Source organism: Leptonychotes weddellii, chromosome 12 (assembly GCF_054177405.1).
Source record: "Leptonychotes weddellii isolate Sample4059 chromosome 12, ASM5417740v2, whole genome shotgun sequence".
NCBI lineage: Eukaryota > Metazoa > Chordata > Mammalia > Carnivora > Phocidae > Leptonychotes > Leptonychotes weddellii.
In genome coordinates, this window is record NC_138380.1 from 10,803,949 (window position 1) to 10,821,344 (window position 17,396).

Genomic DNA, 17,396 nt, shown 5'->3' on the forward strand with positions numbered 1-17,396 from the left:
ATTTAATAGATGATTGATTAAATAAACCTGGCGTGTCCCTCAGTGGAAACAATGGAACTCTTCTATTCATATATTCAACCACTTACTCAACGAATACTTACTGAAGACCTACAATGTGCCAACCCTGTTTTATGCACTAAAGATACAGCAGAACGAAACAGTCAAAACCCTACCCTCACGGTATATATATTTTCACTTGATAAATAGAAAACAAACAGAGACTGTGGAATGTAGTGCTGATCCATGCAAACTGGATAAAGGTGTGGGTGACTGTTTCATTGCGTATAACACCCAGTGCTCCATGCAATATGTGCCCTCCTTAATATGCATCACCGGGCTAACCCATGGGACACTACATCAAAAATAATGATGTACTGTACAGTGACTAACATAACATAATTTAAAAAAAGGGGGTAGGTGAGTGGAAAGCATAGACCTGCTTCTAAAGTATAGTGGACCTTTGAACAATGTGATGGTTGGGGCACTAACAGCCTGCATAGTCAAAAATTCTTGTATAACTTATGACTCCCCCAAAACTTAACTACTAATAGCCTACTGTTGGCCAGGAGCCTTACTGATAATGTAAACAGTTTATTAACATGTATTTGGTATGTTATATGTACTACATACTATATTCTTACCATAAAGTAAAGTAGAGATAAAATGTTATTAAGAAAATCATAAGGAGGGGTGCCTGCGTGGCTCAGTTGGTTGAGCGTCTGCCTTCAGCTCAGGTCATAATCCAAGGGTACTGCGATGGAGTTCCACATTGGGCTCCCTGCTCAGCAGGGAGCCTGCTTCTCCCTCTCCCACTGCTGCTCCCCCTGCTTGTACTCTCTCTCTGTCAAATGAATAAATAAAATCTTAACAAAAAAAAGAAAATCAAAAGGAAGAGAAAATACATTTGCAGTTCTGTACTGTAAGAAATCCACATATAAGTGAACCCATGCAGTTCAAACTCATGTTGTTCAAAGGTCAACTGTATAATCAGAGAAACACATAAAAAGACCTATGAAAACAGGGGCTCCCAGGTGGCTCAGTTGCTTAAGTGGCCAACTTGATTTTGGCTCAGGTCATGATCTCAGGGTCCTGGGATCGAGCCCTGTGTTGGGCTTAGTGGGGAGTCTACTTGAGGATTCTCTCTCCCCTTCTCCCTCTGCCCCTCCCCCATCTCGTGCTCTCTCTCTCTCACTCTAAAATAAATAGATCTTTTTTTTAAAAAGACCTATGAAAACATACTACAATTTAAAATAAAAAGCCACTTTGTAGAGTCAGAAGAGATATCTCTCAACAACATATATTTACTATACATAAATACCTAATTCATAATTCAGTGAGATCCAGGAAGACATGGTATCTTTGGGACAAAAATAAGGAAATATATAAAGACATAACAATCTGAAATTAGGAACAACTGCCTAGAGACAAACATGGTTTTTTCTTGCTATGTCTAATCATAGTAACAGTTGAGTTTACTTATCACTTGCTCTTGAAAACTCTAAGATGACTCTCAAATGTCAACCTCATGGTTATGACCTTTCATAGCTATGAAAAGTAAAGTGATATCTGCACATAGAAGTTTAGCTCTTTGTGTAAAAAATATTTTCATATAGGATAGATAGCTCTGTATAAATATTTTTTTCTCAAATAGGATAGATAGGCTTGGTGGAAGTTAACTTAATATTGGTACATACCATAATCCACTTGTTAGTTTTTCCATTAACAAGCAAAGAATTTCAGCATATGCTCGAGATGAATTCATCTGAGGAAATTTGCTTTAATAAGACAGATAGAAGCCTCTCAAACCCTAGAAATTTTATTTAATTCATTATTTAAATGGGAACTATTCTCATCATTCATCTTTTATAGCAACTGATTTTGGTACTGAAGGAAAATTTTCGAAGTCCTTTATTTATTTACTTTTTAAAGATTTCATTTATGCATGGATGCATGTATTTATTTACTTATTTGACAGAGAGAGAGAGAGAGAGCACAAGCAGGCAGAGCGGCCGGGAGAGGGAGAGGGAGAAGCAACTCCCAACTGAGCAGAGAGCCTGACGTGGGGCTCGGTATCAGGTCCCTGGGATCATGACCTGAGCTGAAGGCAGACGCTTAACCAACTTAGGACCAAGAGCCCCAAATTTTCAAAGGCCTTTAAAAAAATATTTACTTACAATCTTAGTATTATTTTAGTTGCATTTTTAAAAGTCAATTAAGAAGTTCTGTCTCATTGAATGGATACAAATACAAAAGTCTTTATTCAGTCTTAGAGATACTCAGGTATTCTGAGTAGCTCAGTCTTATCATCGTCTATTTGTACCCCATCTCGGCCATGGGCTTTGCCTAACTATAGTCTTACCATATGATCCAACAATTGAGATGAAAATTTATCTCTACACACAAAGCTGCATACGGATGTTTATACCAACTTTATTTGTAAATGTCAAAACTTGGAAGCAACCGAGATGTTCGTCCACAGGTGTATTGATAAATAAACTGTGGGACATCCAGCCAATGGAATATGATGCAGTGCTAAGAAGAAATGATCTATCAGGCAACAAAAAAACACGGAGGAAACTTAAGTGCATATCACTAAGGGACAGAAGCAAACAGAAAAGGTTACATGTTGCATGATTCCAAAGATAGGACATTTTAGAAAAGGCAAAACCATGGCATCAATAAAAAGACCAGTAGTTTCCAAGGGCCGGAAGTCGGGGAAGGGGTGAATAGGCAGAACCCGGAGGACTTTTAGGGCAGTGAAAATACTCCGTATGATACTCTAATGATACATGTCATTCATTATACATTTGTCCAAACCTATGGACTACACAACGGCAAGAAGAGTGAACGCTGTGGTAAACTATGGACTTTGAGGGGTAATAGTGTGTCAGTGTAGGCTCATCCATTGTAACAAATGGACCATTCTGGTGGGGATGTTGCTGATGGGGGAGGCTATGCACTGGTGAGGGCACAGGGTATATGGGAAATCTCTGTACCTTCCTCTCAATTTTGTTGTGAACCTAAAACTGCTTGCACTTAAAAAAAAGTCAAAAAATTATTGACTTTTTTGTGGAGGGAAAATTATAGAGAATGGGCAGAGCCAAAAGCATTGCAATGCTGGATGTGCTAATAGTAGACAACGCTGAATGGAGTTATAATTAGTGAGTTTTTATTGTTGTTTCATATTTCTATTGTTTCTTTCCCCATATTGTTCTCAATGAACATGTAATAGATTTTACAGAGCAGAAATATTGTTTGTTTTTGGTGAAATCCCCAGGCTGTTTACTTCACAAAACTTAGGAGCAGGCTTACCACCTTAAAAAGACTCTTCACCCACATTCATGCCTGAGAAGGAAGCTGGCTGAGAATGAGTGCAGATAGGGCAGGCTGGGATTACTGACCAGCTCCACCCTTATCCTCCCACATCTGTTCAGAGTCTCACATTTGTCACTGGGTATCACAAGCGAAACGTATTTACAACGAAAGGGGATACTAATTCATTTTAGTGGAGAGAGCTGTATTAGACTGGGGACACCTGATGCTCCAGATGCCCATGGTGTTCAGTAATCTCCAATCCCTGACTTTAGGAGCGGTGTGCCCCAGGACAGTGCTGAGCCACAATACACAATTCTGTGAACCAGAGACATATTGAAAGTTTATTCCTTCTTAGTGTTCAGGATTCATTCCTCATTGCTGCGGAGGTGAAAAATATCATCATCATCATCATCATTACCATCATCATCACAACCAGTACTTATTAAGCTTTTTCAATGTGTCACACCATTCTTATATGCTTTTAAGTAATATTCAATCCTCACAACTATCCTATGAAATAGGTACTAATATTCCTCCCTACATGAAGCTTAAGACGTCAACTGTTTTTTTCAGGATAGATAGCTAGTTAAGTCTTGCAGTCAGAAATCAAATCCTAGAAGCTGGACTCCAGAGTCCAAGCTCTTCACCACTATGTAGGACTTTGCAACAATTTTCAGACATAGGGGAAGAAAGGCATCCCCAGGACCCTGGAAATTATGAAGATACTAAAGTCACAGGTATTTCATTTAATAAGCATTTTACATAGCATTTCCTATTTGGCATTAGAACTCACTGTCATAAGAACTTTATAATTAGAAAATCTGAACAGATCAGTGAGGAGTACAGATTGACTCAGTAATCAAAACCCCCCAACACAGAAGACCCCAGGGCCAGACAACCTCACTGGCAATTTCTACCAAACATCTAAAGAAGAATTAACACCCATCCCTCTCAGACTCTTCCAAAAAACTGAAGAGGAGGGAATACTTCCGAACTCCTTGTATGAAGCCAACGTGAGCCTGATACCAAAGCCAGAGAAGGAAGGACACTACATGAAAATTTAGACCAATATCCCTGATGGAACGCACTATTTGTTTCATATCTCTGCAGTGGGTGGGCAGTCAAGAAGTTGTCATGTAAGGCTAACTTATAAACAGGAGTGTAGCACACTGAAGAGTAATAAAAGTCAAAGAAAAAACTGAACAAGTAAGAAGACTGATTTTATTCAGACTATTGCAGGAAGAGCACCCCAGATCCAAAGATCAGAGTGTCTCAGCAGGATGGTTTTGCCTTAAGACTTCTATAGGGAGAAAGAAACAAGTTACAGGTGGGGAGATGTGTCGTTGAGAAAACCAATTGTTTTGAAGTCAGGGGACTTCTCAATCAGCTGAACAAAAAGGGTTTTCTCTGTGTCTAGCCAGTTTCAGGGGAAAAAAAGAATTCTAAGCTTAGCTAATCATTCATGAGACAAAGAATGGGGAGTTGGGAGGCTGTGTTCTGGCTACCTCAGCAAGGTGCAAGTAAAAGGGGAAAGGTCTGTGTTTGTTCTTGTCACAGGTAAACAAGGAAGTCATCCCCAGTTATATGGGAGCCACGAGAAAGAGTGGACAAAGTCTCTAGCAACTCCTGTATGAAAGTGTAGTTCTTTGTGGTAAGCCATTTCCTTGAACACAAAATTCCAAGGATTTTTAACAGTCACTGTTTTCTGGAAGCACAAGGCTCAGATAAAGTTCAACAAGGCAGAGGAAATCCAGAGATTCAGTCTGAGTCCTGCCTTTTCCAATAACTTCCATGAGGACCACAGCTTCCTCATCATGAAAAGGGGGGGGCAGGGGATGATTTATTAAATGTATTTCATATCTCAATGTTTGGTGAGTCTCTGAGAATGCAGAGGGACCCTTTAAAGAAGGGAGATGGCAAATGAGGGTGCGGGGGGGGAACACAGTCACAAAGGGAGGAGGGGACAACAAAGAAAGGCCATGTCACAGAGAGGGAGGAAAAATGTCAGCAGATACATCAGGACTCCTGAGACATTTGGGATCAGAGAAGAGACATCTTCTCCATGCTTGAACTGGTCTGCTCCTTCCTTTTCCACCCCACATCAGAGACAGCACTCAGCTGGGCCTTCTATAATTGGGTTTTGAGCAGCCCTAGTCTCAAGACTGCTATAAGATCCTTGCTTCTCCCTGTAAGCCCCAGTTAAAGCTTCTGTCCAGCTGTCCTGGCCAAGGGCACTTGGACTAAAGACTGGGACTGTTTACAGCTTGATCCAACTAGTGTGCTCCTGGCAAGATTGCTGGCTGCCATGAAGCCCTGTCTCATCTTAACTCTCCTGAGCATAGCTGGTGAGCAGCTGGCCTTGGCCTCCTGGAGAGGGATAGGGTGGTGCAGGGGAGGGTGGGGTGGTCAGAAGGGGAAGCAGGCAGCCACAACTGAAGAGACAGGAAGGGGTGGGCATTTCCTTCAATTCACCGTTGAAGGAAACAAAGGGAACCACTCCCTCTGCTGACTTATCCCATCAGGGTACACTCACAGTCCCTCTGAGGCCTGTGGGCATGGTGGGATAAGTCACTGTAGTGCTCTACAGAGACTTGAGTGTGTGATTCTTTAGACTGCCACTTTTCCTGCCCAGCCATGTTGCCCTCTGTCTGGGCAGGTGGACCCAGAGGAGTAGGTAGGGAAGGCAGGTAGGCTGTGTGCACTAGAGCTCCAGCCCTGCCCCAAGCCTTTCCATCCCTCTCACTGCCAGAGTCAGGTGGTATGTAATTATGACTTCCATGCTTAGTTGGCAAAATTAATTAAAAATAATGTTTTGGAAAAAAATAATGGTTTGAAAGGAATAATTCCCTATCCACCCCCCGCCCCATTTTTGTAATATACCACACTGCCAATCAGGGTTTCTGATCAGCTCATGACTTAGTTACACAGAATTTTAATATATTTCCATCTCAAGCAAAGACATGTGTCAATGTCCCTAACGTATATACCATCGGTGACATGTTCCCTCGGATTTTTAAAAAGACGTTTAAAATAATTTGAAGTCCCTGGTATTATCTTTAAAAAACTTAGGTCAGAAAAAACTACCCTAGCCAACTATTGCCTCTCATCCTGTTTGACTCTCTTTCCACCTGTGACCCCATCAATTCTTCAGGAGTTGTTCTGGCCAGAGATTCTAAAGATGATGACCTGAACTTACCAGAAGATTTTACTATTCCTTACATGGTCTATCTGCAGTCCAGTTCAGAACCCTGTGTGGGATCTCTCATTCACCCTCAATGGGTACTGACGGCTGCCCACTGCCCCTTACCGTAAGTATCCCTTTGTTCCTGGGAGCTGGGAGGGATCTGTTTAAACAAAAGCAGGTCTGGTGGGGCATCCCAGCAAGTCTTAATTACATCCTAAGGGAACTAGAAGACCAGGGAAGAGAGAGGATCTCCTTCCCAATAGGGAAAATAATGCCAATTTGGGCGGTTTAAGAGGAAATCGATGGGAAGGTGTCAGGAGACTTTCATGGAGAAGAAATAATATTCATTCATTCAACATATTATTGAGCATTTACTATGTGCTAGGAACTGTTTAATGCACTGAGAAAAGAGCAAGGGAACAAGATGGAAATAAATGTTCTCTCCTGAAACTTACATTCTGGTAGAGGACATAAGCCAAAACAAATAAACACCCAAAAATAAAACACCAAAAGAGTGGCAAGCTGTAACATACGGGAATAAAACCAGAGATCTGCTTTAGTTAGGGTGGTCATGTCAGGCCGCTCTCAAGAGATGAGACCAACAGGAAGAGGAGGAGGCAGCTGAAGGCATAAAGCCTGGGGAACATTCCAGGCAGAGGGGACAGGGTACATAGAGTCCCTGAAGTAGTGAAGGTATTAGGCCAAGTCGAAGACCAGTGTGGACTGTAGCGAATAGGGGAATGCCCACAGGGTGAGGGGAAGAGTCAGGCAGAAGCCATAGGATGCAGGGATCAGGAGGAGGACAAGGGAACACTGCACAAAATCCTGTTCTCCCTCATAAATCTGCATCCCTGCTGTGATTGCATGAGAATGTGCTGTGTGACTGGGACCTAGTCACAGTTTTAGGAGTCTACAAGGCTCATTTCAAACTCAGAGCTCTCAGCCACCGGGTCATTAAAGACAATTTATTCAAGCACAGATGGGCCCCCTGCTCTGCACATGATCAGACATACAAAGGAAAGATAGTTCATCCCCTCCAAGAATGGGAGTTGGAAAACTTGATGTTCTTTTCTCAGCCATGTCTAGTGCATGAACTGTTTTTGGTAGGAAATGGTGCTTGTATCCGTGGCATGACTGGACTCCTGGTGATGGAGTGGGTGTGTTTGAATGTGTCCAGGAAATATAATAGAAAATCATAATGGGAGTCCTGATAGGCTAAGAGCCTTGGGGATCAATGACAAAGAAGGCACCACACTGTAAATATAGTGACATGGGCTTGAAAGGAGCTAGGAGGGACCTAAGAATATCCAGAAACAAGGGGTAGGATACGCTTGCTCAAGCGCTGCTTGGGACAACGTGGTGTAGGCACATCTCTATTATCTGCCTGTTTAGATTTTCCAATTCTTAGTAACAATAATAAAACTAGACTGTACCAGTGTACTCTAGGTGGCAGATACATGTCAGATTTTATATATATACCAACCCTAGACCCTAATACAACAAGCCCATAAACTACTAGTACAATCTGTCCAACCAAAGCAGGTCACTTCAGTTCTCAGGTATGAGAGAGAAAATGAAGATGATTGGGGAGGCCACTTCTGACCTTTGTTGCCATTCTGACATTCTGTGACCTGCTCTTTCCCACCTCCCTGCTCTCTTTCTTCCAAAGTGTCAAAATCCGACTGGGAGTCTATCAACCCAGCGTCAGAAATAAGAAAGAGCAGATACGGAATTACTCACAGATTATCCCCGCCCCTGAGTTCAAGGCACAGTCACTGGAGAATGACCTGATGCTGATAAAACTCTCCAAGGCTGCTGTACTCAACTCCCATGTGGGGACCATAGCCATATCTATGGAGCCCTTAGCACTTAATGATTCCTGCTTTATCCCAACCTGGACTTGGAATGAATACAAAAACCGTAAGTGTTTGACTCTGTGTTCTTCATCCTGAGGAGGTTTTGGAGCTGGGGAAAAAATATGGAGGGATATACTTGAAGGGAATGGCTGCCATGAGGTAATGTTCTTGAACCTACAGTGATTATTGCCAGGACCTTATCCTACCAAGATTGGAAGCCAGGGGATACCATTCAGAGACTGATACAGAGCAGCCAATCTGATACCAATGAATGGACCAGGCAGCACCTCTCCTATCTCTAGAATATTCAAGACCAGAGTCCAGGGAACTGAATTCAGATAATGGTGGAGGAACTAAGAGTCCTCACTCTAAAAACAGTATCAAGGCATCCTGTGGGAGGCTGGCTACTATCTCATTGACAGCTGCTAAAAGTCCACCAAGTAATTCATCCAACAGCAGCGGGAAAAACAAAAACAGAACATATGGTGAGGTGACAGAGGACACTTCCCATCCCCTGCCACAGACAACCCAACCTATGTTGATGGTGATTCACTCAAGTGGACCCTGAGAGATGAGTGTAGCTGAGGGAGCTCTTTCCACCCGAGAGTGCAACTCTTACACCTACTGCTTCACCTGAGTTTCCCCTCAGAGGTGGACATCAGGGCATGCACAGGGGGGTTGATTATGACATACTGCTGGTGTCTCTCTAGCCTGAATGACCTCTGAGAAAAATTGCCACAGACCCTGTTGCAGGCACGCATGCCTCCAGCCTCTGAGCTCTATTTGCATGGGCAGAGAACGTCTGGTCTACTTACTCTGAGCATGTTTTACCAAGGGCACTTCATGAAGAAAGTTGCTTTCTTACTCATTTGTTGGTCGTTGGTGGGTCTTTACTTCATGTGGCTGCTAATAAACCATCATACTCTCTTTAGGGATTGTCAAAGGATGATGGGGCAACCACTTAATATCTGAAATGAAATGATAAAGCTAAATTTATTAATGATTATAATAAGGAAGAAAAAACCTGAGCAGATACCAGTCTTACTGAGCAGAGCAGAGTACTGGGCCTAGATGGGGGTTGGGGGAAGCTTTTGGTACAGAGACTGGAAGACTTTCAGAGGCTTAAGGGGGTTGACATCTAGGGACATGGTTGTTGTTTATTGCTTGGCACGTTGAGGCATGTTTATTGCAGGGGGTCTGATTGGCTGACTTTAAAAAGTGACATTGATTGTCTTGATGAAGCTGTGTTCACTGAGGCAATTGTCATGACATTAATCAGGTTTAAACCCTGTACTGATGGCCACAGAACAATCCATCTGTCCCATAAAAACAATACAAAGTGGAAACTTCTATATTCTCAGGACTTGGCAACTTCATTTTTAATTCAGAAGCAACATTTCTGGGAATCTAAGTGAATATATTTTCTGAACAAATCAAAGTTTATGATTTTTACCCTTGACTTTCAAGTCTTATTCAAAGTAATTGCAAAAGTAATTTATTACATACTGTTTGAAAACAAAATAAAATCATACAAAGGTTTTGTCACATGGGTTCTGCATGTCAGAATCATAGTGACAAACTAATTCTGTAAGCTCTTTGGTGCAAGGGTTTGGATATTTATTAGGAATTCATTATTTCAAGTGCTTAGTTACTTTCACCTCCTTATTCTACACATTTCAACTCCCATAAAAACTTAAAACTGAACATAATTCCCCTCTATCTTTTCTGACTTGACACTTTCTGTTTTAGGACATTAGGTTGGATACACTATCAGAAAAATCCTGCTCTGTAAGTAACACTTAGGGTTAGTTTGAACAATCTCTAATCAGTTTTTTGTTTCCTTCCTCCTTGTCACTCCCCACCAAAGATTAGAATTATATCATACATACCTTGGTTAGAATCCTTGCATTCTGAGGTTAACAGTAGAGTAACAATTGCAACAAGGGAGACGAGCACTCTGACTTCTTTGGGGGAAATATATATGTATACTTATGCATACACATACACACACTTATAAATAATCCATTTATAAACAGTCTATTTCATTAAAAAAGCAGCTTTGGACACACTAAAAATAGTTTTCTCCCTTTATGATTAAGTGTAAAGAAGTTGGGTGCCTGGGTGGCTCAGTCCTTAAGCATCTGCCTTTGGCTCAGGTCATGATCCTGGAGTCCCAGGTTCAACTCCCACATTGGGCTCCCTGCTCAGCAGGGAGCCTGCTTCTCCATCTGACCCTCACCCCATTTGTGCTCTCTTTCTCTCTCTTTCAAATAAATAAATGAAATCTTTAAAAAAAATGTTTAAATGTAAAGAAGTTGAAGTAGGTGCCAAATATAAAGGCTTCTTAGGGACAATGGCTTTGTGTCTGTCTGTTTTCATGGCCATTTATAATCTTCTGGCAGGTTTTCAAAGGTTTCCAAATTAGTCAGAGGAGAGGGAGAATGACAGATCTGATGTCTGATGTAAGAACGTCATGTTCTGAATCCGCTGCTCCAACGTAGATACTGAATGAGAATCCCAAATAGGATGGAATGTGTTTACAAAGTAGGGAGCCATCACAGGAGTCTGTGTGACAAGCAGATTAACTGTGGACTTCGTTTGTCTTTTTTTCCCCACAGTTAGTGACCCTGACATCCTGACTTGGATAAACCAACCTTCTCATCCCTTCGATGACTGCAGGAATATGGCAGGACAGAGAATGGCAGTGCACATCATGTGTGTGGGACAACCTCTAAACATCATATCTAAAACCAAGGTATCTTTCCTTTCTTCAGATAGAAAGATAGAAGGGGTCCATGAAGAGGAGAGGTGATTGTGGAAAAATCAAATGGTGCTCATCCAAAAGGCCTGGAGTCCCTCTCTTCTCCCTCCAGGTCTTTGGGTTGGTCATTAATTCCCGTTCCTTCATTTTACAGTTCTGGGTAGAACTATTTGTCCTTTCTCTTCCTGTTTGCATTCAGGTTGGGCTCAAGCTTGAACCAAGAGAGGTGAGATCTAGGTGGATGTGAAGACAGGGTTGTTACCTTTCAAGAAAAATGAGTCTAGTCCTTTAGATGCCTCTGAGACTATAGTATGCCACGTCTTGGGATTTATTCTTTTTCCATGAGGACAAAGCAACATTGACCTCCTGTTCCCTCTCTCTGGCAGGAAGTCTCAGCTGCTCCAGCCATCTGCGATGGGAGGCTGCATGGAATCTTGTCCTGGGACAAAGGAAGTGTCACCCTGGGAAGTGAAGGGTTCTTCACAGAAGTTCATCACTATGCAAGATGGATCATGAAAACTATTAATACCCACTGAGATGCTCCATTCCTCTGTCCCCCAGGGCAACATCTTCATGATTTCTATACTGAATTCACAACTCTCTTGATCTTTCTTTTCTTGGACAGAATCCAAATAGAAAATATTCAGTAAAAAAAATGACATGAAGAACTCATGCTGTGACCCCTGATCTCTCTCTATACGTTAACTGCAAGCATGATGAGAAACATAGCAACATACCCGCCATGTGTTCATTCCTTTCAAAAAGTATTGAGCTATCAGCTGCTTAGCAGACACTGTATATGCTAGGGATACATGAGAGAATATGACCTATGCTTGGCTATCAAGCAGGCAATTATAACACCTTATAACTATTGTTAAAATGGAGATGAGAAATAAGTTTCAGGAGAGCAGAGAAAAAAACATTCCGGGTGTCAGAGCCAGGGGACATTTCACCAAATAGGCAGACAAATTAGAGGAGAATATTGTAAATTTGAGGGAACAGTTAAGTAAAAGTCAGAAAAGATAAAAATGTGGCATGTTCTGGAAAATATATCTAAATAAATAATACTGGTGGGTAGAAAGTAAATTGTCTGTAGAGGGGGAGACCAGATGTGATAAAAGATTATTATTTATCAGTTAGCAAGTGTTAGATTGTGAAGGGCCTGACCTGTTCGGTGCAGGAATTTAGATTTTTATCCTGTTGGAATCAGAGGGGGTGTCATTAAAACCTCCATGGTAGAACCTCATCAAATTTCTGAATTGGGAGATACTAAAGAAGTAGAACCTGTAGAGTTTACATGTACTGACATGTACTTTCTACTACTCACAGTAGAAAGAGAAGTGTCTGGAATAATGTCCAAGTTTCTGACTTGGGCATCTGTGTAGATGGTGGTTCACAAACATAATACGCAGAGAACCAATGTTTTCATGTGTAAAGGGTCAGAGCACAGTCATGAGTACGAGAGACGGGCATGTTATATTTGAGATCCTTGAAGGACATGGAGGTGGTCATGTCTAGCAGACAGCTGGAGACAAAGATCTGGATCTTAGATAATGTCTGGGCAATGACAACAGGGGAGTTGTATATTTATGCGTGGTAGCCGCAGACTTCAGCAGAGCTCTGTGCTGGTGGGAAGAGCTCTGAGTGATGCTCAGTCCTCTAGCACTGGCACAGAGTGGAGATATGTAGAGCATCCTAGACCCATTGACCAAGACCCCTAAAATATGGAATTGAGAGGATTCCAAGTCACCCAAAAGTATGGGTCCAGAGTGAGAGGCCATGGAGTCACAAAAAAGGGAGAGGCAGCTTGATATGAGGTCATCTATTAAAAAGGGAAAGGGGATCAGAGAGGGTCACTGAGATGAGAGAGAATAATGACACAGAAGGAAAAGACTCTACAAAGAATGAAGAGATTTGGCCTTCCATCCCACGAGAGAGGTGGTGAATCCATGCATCTGTAGAGATTGTAGGGGAGGAAAGGAGGGTTGGTTCTAGGGCATTGATATACTCTGCTTTTCCTCCTCCACCAAAGCAAAAAAAAAAAAAAGCTGGGTTATGACTAAGCCCATAGTTTATCCTTACACAATAATCAAATTTTCAACTTTGGATACTAAGGCCATTTAATTCAAGACGCTTCCTTTTCTTGTAATTCTTGGCCATCCAAAGCACAAGCCCCTCTGTTTGCCTGTCTTCTCCAGCAGCCTTGCTCCTAGTTTCTCCCTGCTTCCCATCTCTAATTCACTGTCCAATGCCCCTTGCCACCTATTCTGAATCACATATTATCCCAGAGTTTTTAATAAAATGCTCATCTGATCATTTCTAAATTATTTCTTCAACACACATTGGTAATCCTGCATTTCCCAAGTCACTCTCTGTACAATTTTCCATAATGGACACCTGAAGCATTCTCCTCTCTCCTCCGGCCTTCAGTGCTTCATCTGCAGTGAATGATGTCCAACTGGGAGGTTGAAACCATCAGCGATCATTTCAACCTCCCACCTCCCACTCTGCAAACATACTTAGTGCTTTTCTTCCTCATTCTTTTTGATCCTTCCTGGAAGTGAGACCCTATAGTCTGCAGCTTCTACCTCCACCTGTGATGTGGATCACTTCTCTTCTGACTTCCTCATGGACTGTTCTATTCAGCATCTCTACTTCTTTATATTTTTCCACTTCCCCTATCTATTGACTTCTTCCTATCACCATTTAAACAAGATAAATCCTGTTCCATCAAGTGTGCTCCCTTGATCTGCTCTCTGGTTGCCTCCTGGGTCTTCTTTGTAGGCAGTGCCTATTTGACAATTCCTAAACAGTCCACTCTGTAGGATTCTTCTTGGTCTGTCTTCACTCTCTTTCATACATGCTCTTCTCTTTTGAGTCCTCATTCATCTTTCCAGAGACTTTTCCCCCATCTCTTATTTTGGTTAACTTCTACTCATCCTTTAAGCCTCGAACATCACTTCCTCATGGAGGTCTTCTTCTGACCCTTATGTTAGGGTCCCTGCTATATGTGTTTCTACCTCCCTTTCCCTCCCCCATTGTGACATTCATGATGGCAAGTCTTACACCCATCTCCCCTGTTAGTCTTTATCATCTCCTCTCCCTTACCACTAAATCATCAATATCTAATAAAGTGCCAGCACACAGTATACATTTGTATTGGTTTTCTATTGCTGCATAAAAACATTGCCAAAAATTGAACAGCTTAAAATAACATGTATTAATTATCTCACAGTTTCTGCGAATCAGGAGTCCACGCATGGCTTAGCTAGGTCCTCTGTTCAGGGTCTAGCAAGGCTTTGAGGTAAGAATTTGCTTCTAAGCTTATTCAGGTTGCTGGCAGAATTCTTTTCCTTCTGGTTGTATGACAACAGATGCTCGCTTTTTGCGGGCTGTCCCCTGAAAGCTGCCCTCAGGTCCTTGAGGCTATCCTTAGTGCAGAGAGGTCATCCATACATGGTTCTTTGCCACTTAGGCCTCCTCAGTGTGGCTGCTTACATCCTCACGCCAGTGGGAAGAATCACTCTTGTGCATGCTAGCAAGGTGGATGTGTGTATGTGTGTGTATACACAATGTTAATATTATGTATCAATGTAATTATCAGAATGAAATCCCATAATTTTACCATATTCTATTAGTTCAAGGAAGTCACAGGTCCCACACCCAAGGAAAGGAAATTGGGGATTATGCAGGGCATGAACATCGGGCTTAGGGTCTGTCCAAAATATTCAATAGAATTTCACAAAATAATAAATGTATTGGATCCTTATCTCCCACACAATAAAGACTTATGCAAGTCTTATATATGCAAGGCTTATATAATAAAGCTTTTCATTATATAATTCCTGTTTCTCTCTCCACCTGGTTCTTAACGCTTCCGCTGTAACACATCGTTGCTATTCCACAAACGACCATGTTGTTTCATATATTCATGCATTTACAGAAGCCTTGCCCTCTTTTCGAATTATTTTTTTTCTCTTCTTTTTATGCCAGACAAGCCCTTCCCCTTCTCTAAGACCCAGGTAAAATATAACTTTTTAGATACTCCTTCCTTACACACAATATAGACTGAAGAAGTATCTTTAACCTTGTGCTCAAGGCACATAACTCAATTTTTAAAAAGATTTTTTCCCACATTAGGAAACAAAACAGATGAGCATAGGGAAAACAGGAGAAAGAGAGAGAGTCAAACCAAGGAGGGTACTTGGTGTGATGAGCATCAGGTGATGTGTGGAAGTGTTGAGTCACTGTATTTTACACCTGAAACTAATATTACACTGTATGTTAACTAACTAAAAACTTAAAATTTTCTCCCACATATTACTATGAAAAATTTTAAACATGCAATGAGGCTGAAAGAATTTTACACTGTATACCTATATCCCCATTATCTGGATTCTACCACTGAGTAGCCTGTTTTTTAAATTAATATCTTGCATTGATGTGATATATTTGTTGTAGCTGATGAACCAATATTGACACATTATTAGTAACTAAAGTCCATTGCTTATGTTAGGGTTTGCTCTTTATATTATATAGTATTATGGGTTTAGACAAAGACATAATGTCATGTATCCACAATTAGAGTACCATACAGAATCATTTCACTTCCCTAAAAATGTCCTGTACTCTACCTGTTCACCACTCTCCCCTTCTCCCCAAATTCTGACAACCACTCATCTTTTTACTGTCTCTATAGGCTGCTTTTTTCAAAATGTCATAAATTGGAACCATTCAATATGTAATATTTTTAGACTGCCTTCTATCACTTAGTAATATGCATTTAAGGATTCTCTATGTCTTTCATCTTTTTTTTCTTTCTTAATAGCTCATTTTTTAAAATCACTGAATAATACATATTCCAATGTGGATGCACCACCACACTTTGTTTACCCATTTACCCATCTTGGTTGCTTCCAAGGTTTGGCAATTATGACTAAAGCTGTTGTAGTTATTCATGTGTAAGATTTTGTGGACATAAGTTTTGGACTCATTCAGTTAATATCCAGGGGAGCAATTGCTGGCTCATATAGTAAGATTATGTTTAGCTTTTAAGAAACCACCAAGCTGTCTCCCAAAGCGGCTGTACATTTTGTATTCCTACCGGCAAATGAACATTCTTGTTTTACATCCTCACCAACATTTGGGGTTCTGGGCCTTAAACTTTAGCCATTCTACTAGGTGTGTAGTGTATCTCATTGTTGCCTTAATCTGTAATTCCCTAATGGATGTTGAGAATCTTTTCATATGCTATTTGCCATCTATACTTCCTCTTTGTTGTTATGGAATGAACTGTGTCCTTCCAAAATTCCTACTTTGAAGCCCTGAACCCCAAAGTGACTGTATTTGAAGATAGGTCCTATAAGGAAATAATTTGGGGGAAATGAGGTCATAAGGGTGGGGCACTGTTATGACAGGATTAGTGTCCTTATAAAAAGAGACACCAGAGAGCTGTACACATAAATACAGAGGAAGTGCCACATGAGGACACAGTGGCCTACAAAGCCAGGAAGAGAGCTCTCACCAGAAACTGAATTTGCTGGCACCTTGATCATGGACTTCTAGCCTCCAGAACTGTAGGAAAATAAATGTCAGTTGTTTAAGCCCCCCAGTCTATGCTATTTTGTTATGGCAGCCTGAACAGACTAATGCATTTGGGAAGGTATCTGTTCAGATATTTGGCGCACTTTTAATTGAGTTGTTCTTGTTCTTGTTGTTGAGTTTAAAGATCTTCTTATATATTTTGGATCCAAATCATTTAATGGACAATGTGTTTTGCTAATATTTCCACCTAGACAATGATATAGGTAGGGTTTTAGCTCTGAATACTTTGTTTTGCAATTGCCTTTTTATGAACCTATCATTCCCACTAGTCTATAATCTCTCTGAAGGTGGAGCAGTGTCTTCACATTTAGGCATTCAAGGGTTTTAGGTCTTGTCCTGACAGGTTCCAGTTACTCAAGCAAAAACCTTGGAGGCATTCATAAAATCTCTTAAGTGAGCACAGAGCCTAGCACGAGTCAGTCACATAATATAAATTACTGGCTGGCCGGTTGAATAAATGAGTGGATATATAGTGACATGAAAGGAAAAGCTGATATATCTTAAGGAGGGGTTCCGTGTCAGGCAGAGGGGTCAGGCCAGCACCGGAGGGCTGGGTTATGGCCGCTGGAGACAAATGTCTGTGTCACAACCAGGGGTTAGCATCACACAGATGGGAGGGGTCACTGTCCTGAAGGTAGTAGTTTAGAGAAGGGCCTGATTTCAGAGTTTGACAAAG

General features: G+C 41.3%; 2 protein-coding genes across 2 annotated transcripts in view; one reads left to right on the forward strand and one right to left on the reverse strand.

The window, feature by feature from the left end:
• The first annotated feature begins 3,090 nt into the window (after positions 1-3,090).
• On the forward strand, positions 3,091-11,788 carry LOC145716656 (putative inactive serine protease 58). The gene is made up of 6 exons (XM_081800897.1): positions 3,091-3,161; positions 3,671-3,750; positions 6,467-6,623; positions 8,169-8,419; positions 10,974-11,110; positions 11,503-11,788. The coding sequence occupies exons 1-6, from the start codon at positions 3,091-3,093 to the stop codon at positions 11,650-11,652; spliced, it is 846 nt and encodes a 281-aa protein (XP_081657023.1). The 3' UTR covers positions 11,653-11,788.
• The window catches only part of LOC145716456 (uncharacterized), a 30,648-nt gene continuing 22,419 nt past the window's right edge, over positions 9,168-17,396 (reverse strand). The window contains exon 5 of the mRNA XM_081799968.1: positions 9,168-9,323. The gene's annotated coding sequence lies outside the window, so the exon portion shown is untranslated. The remainder of the gene's footprint in view (positions 9,324-17,396) is intronic.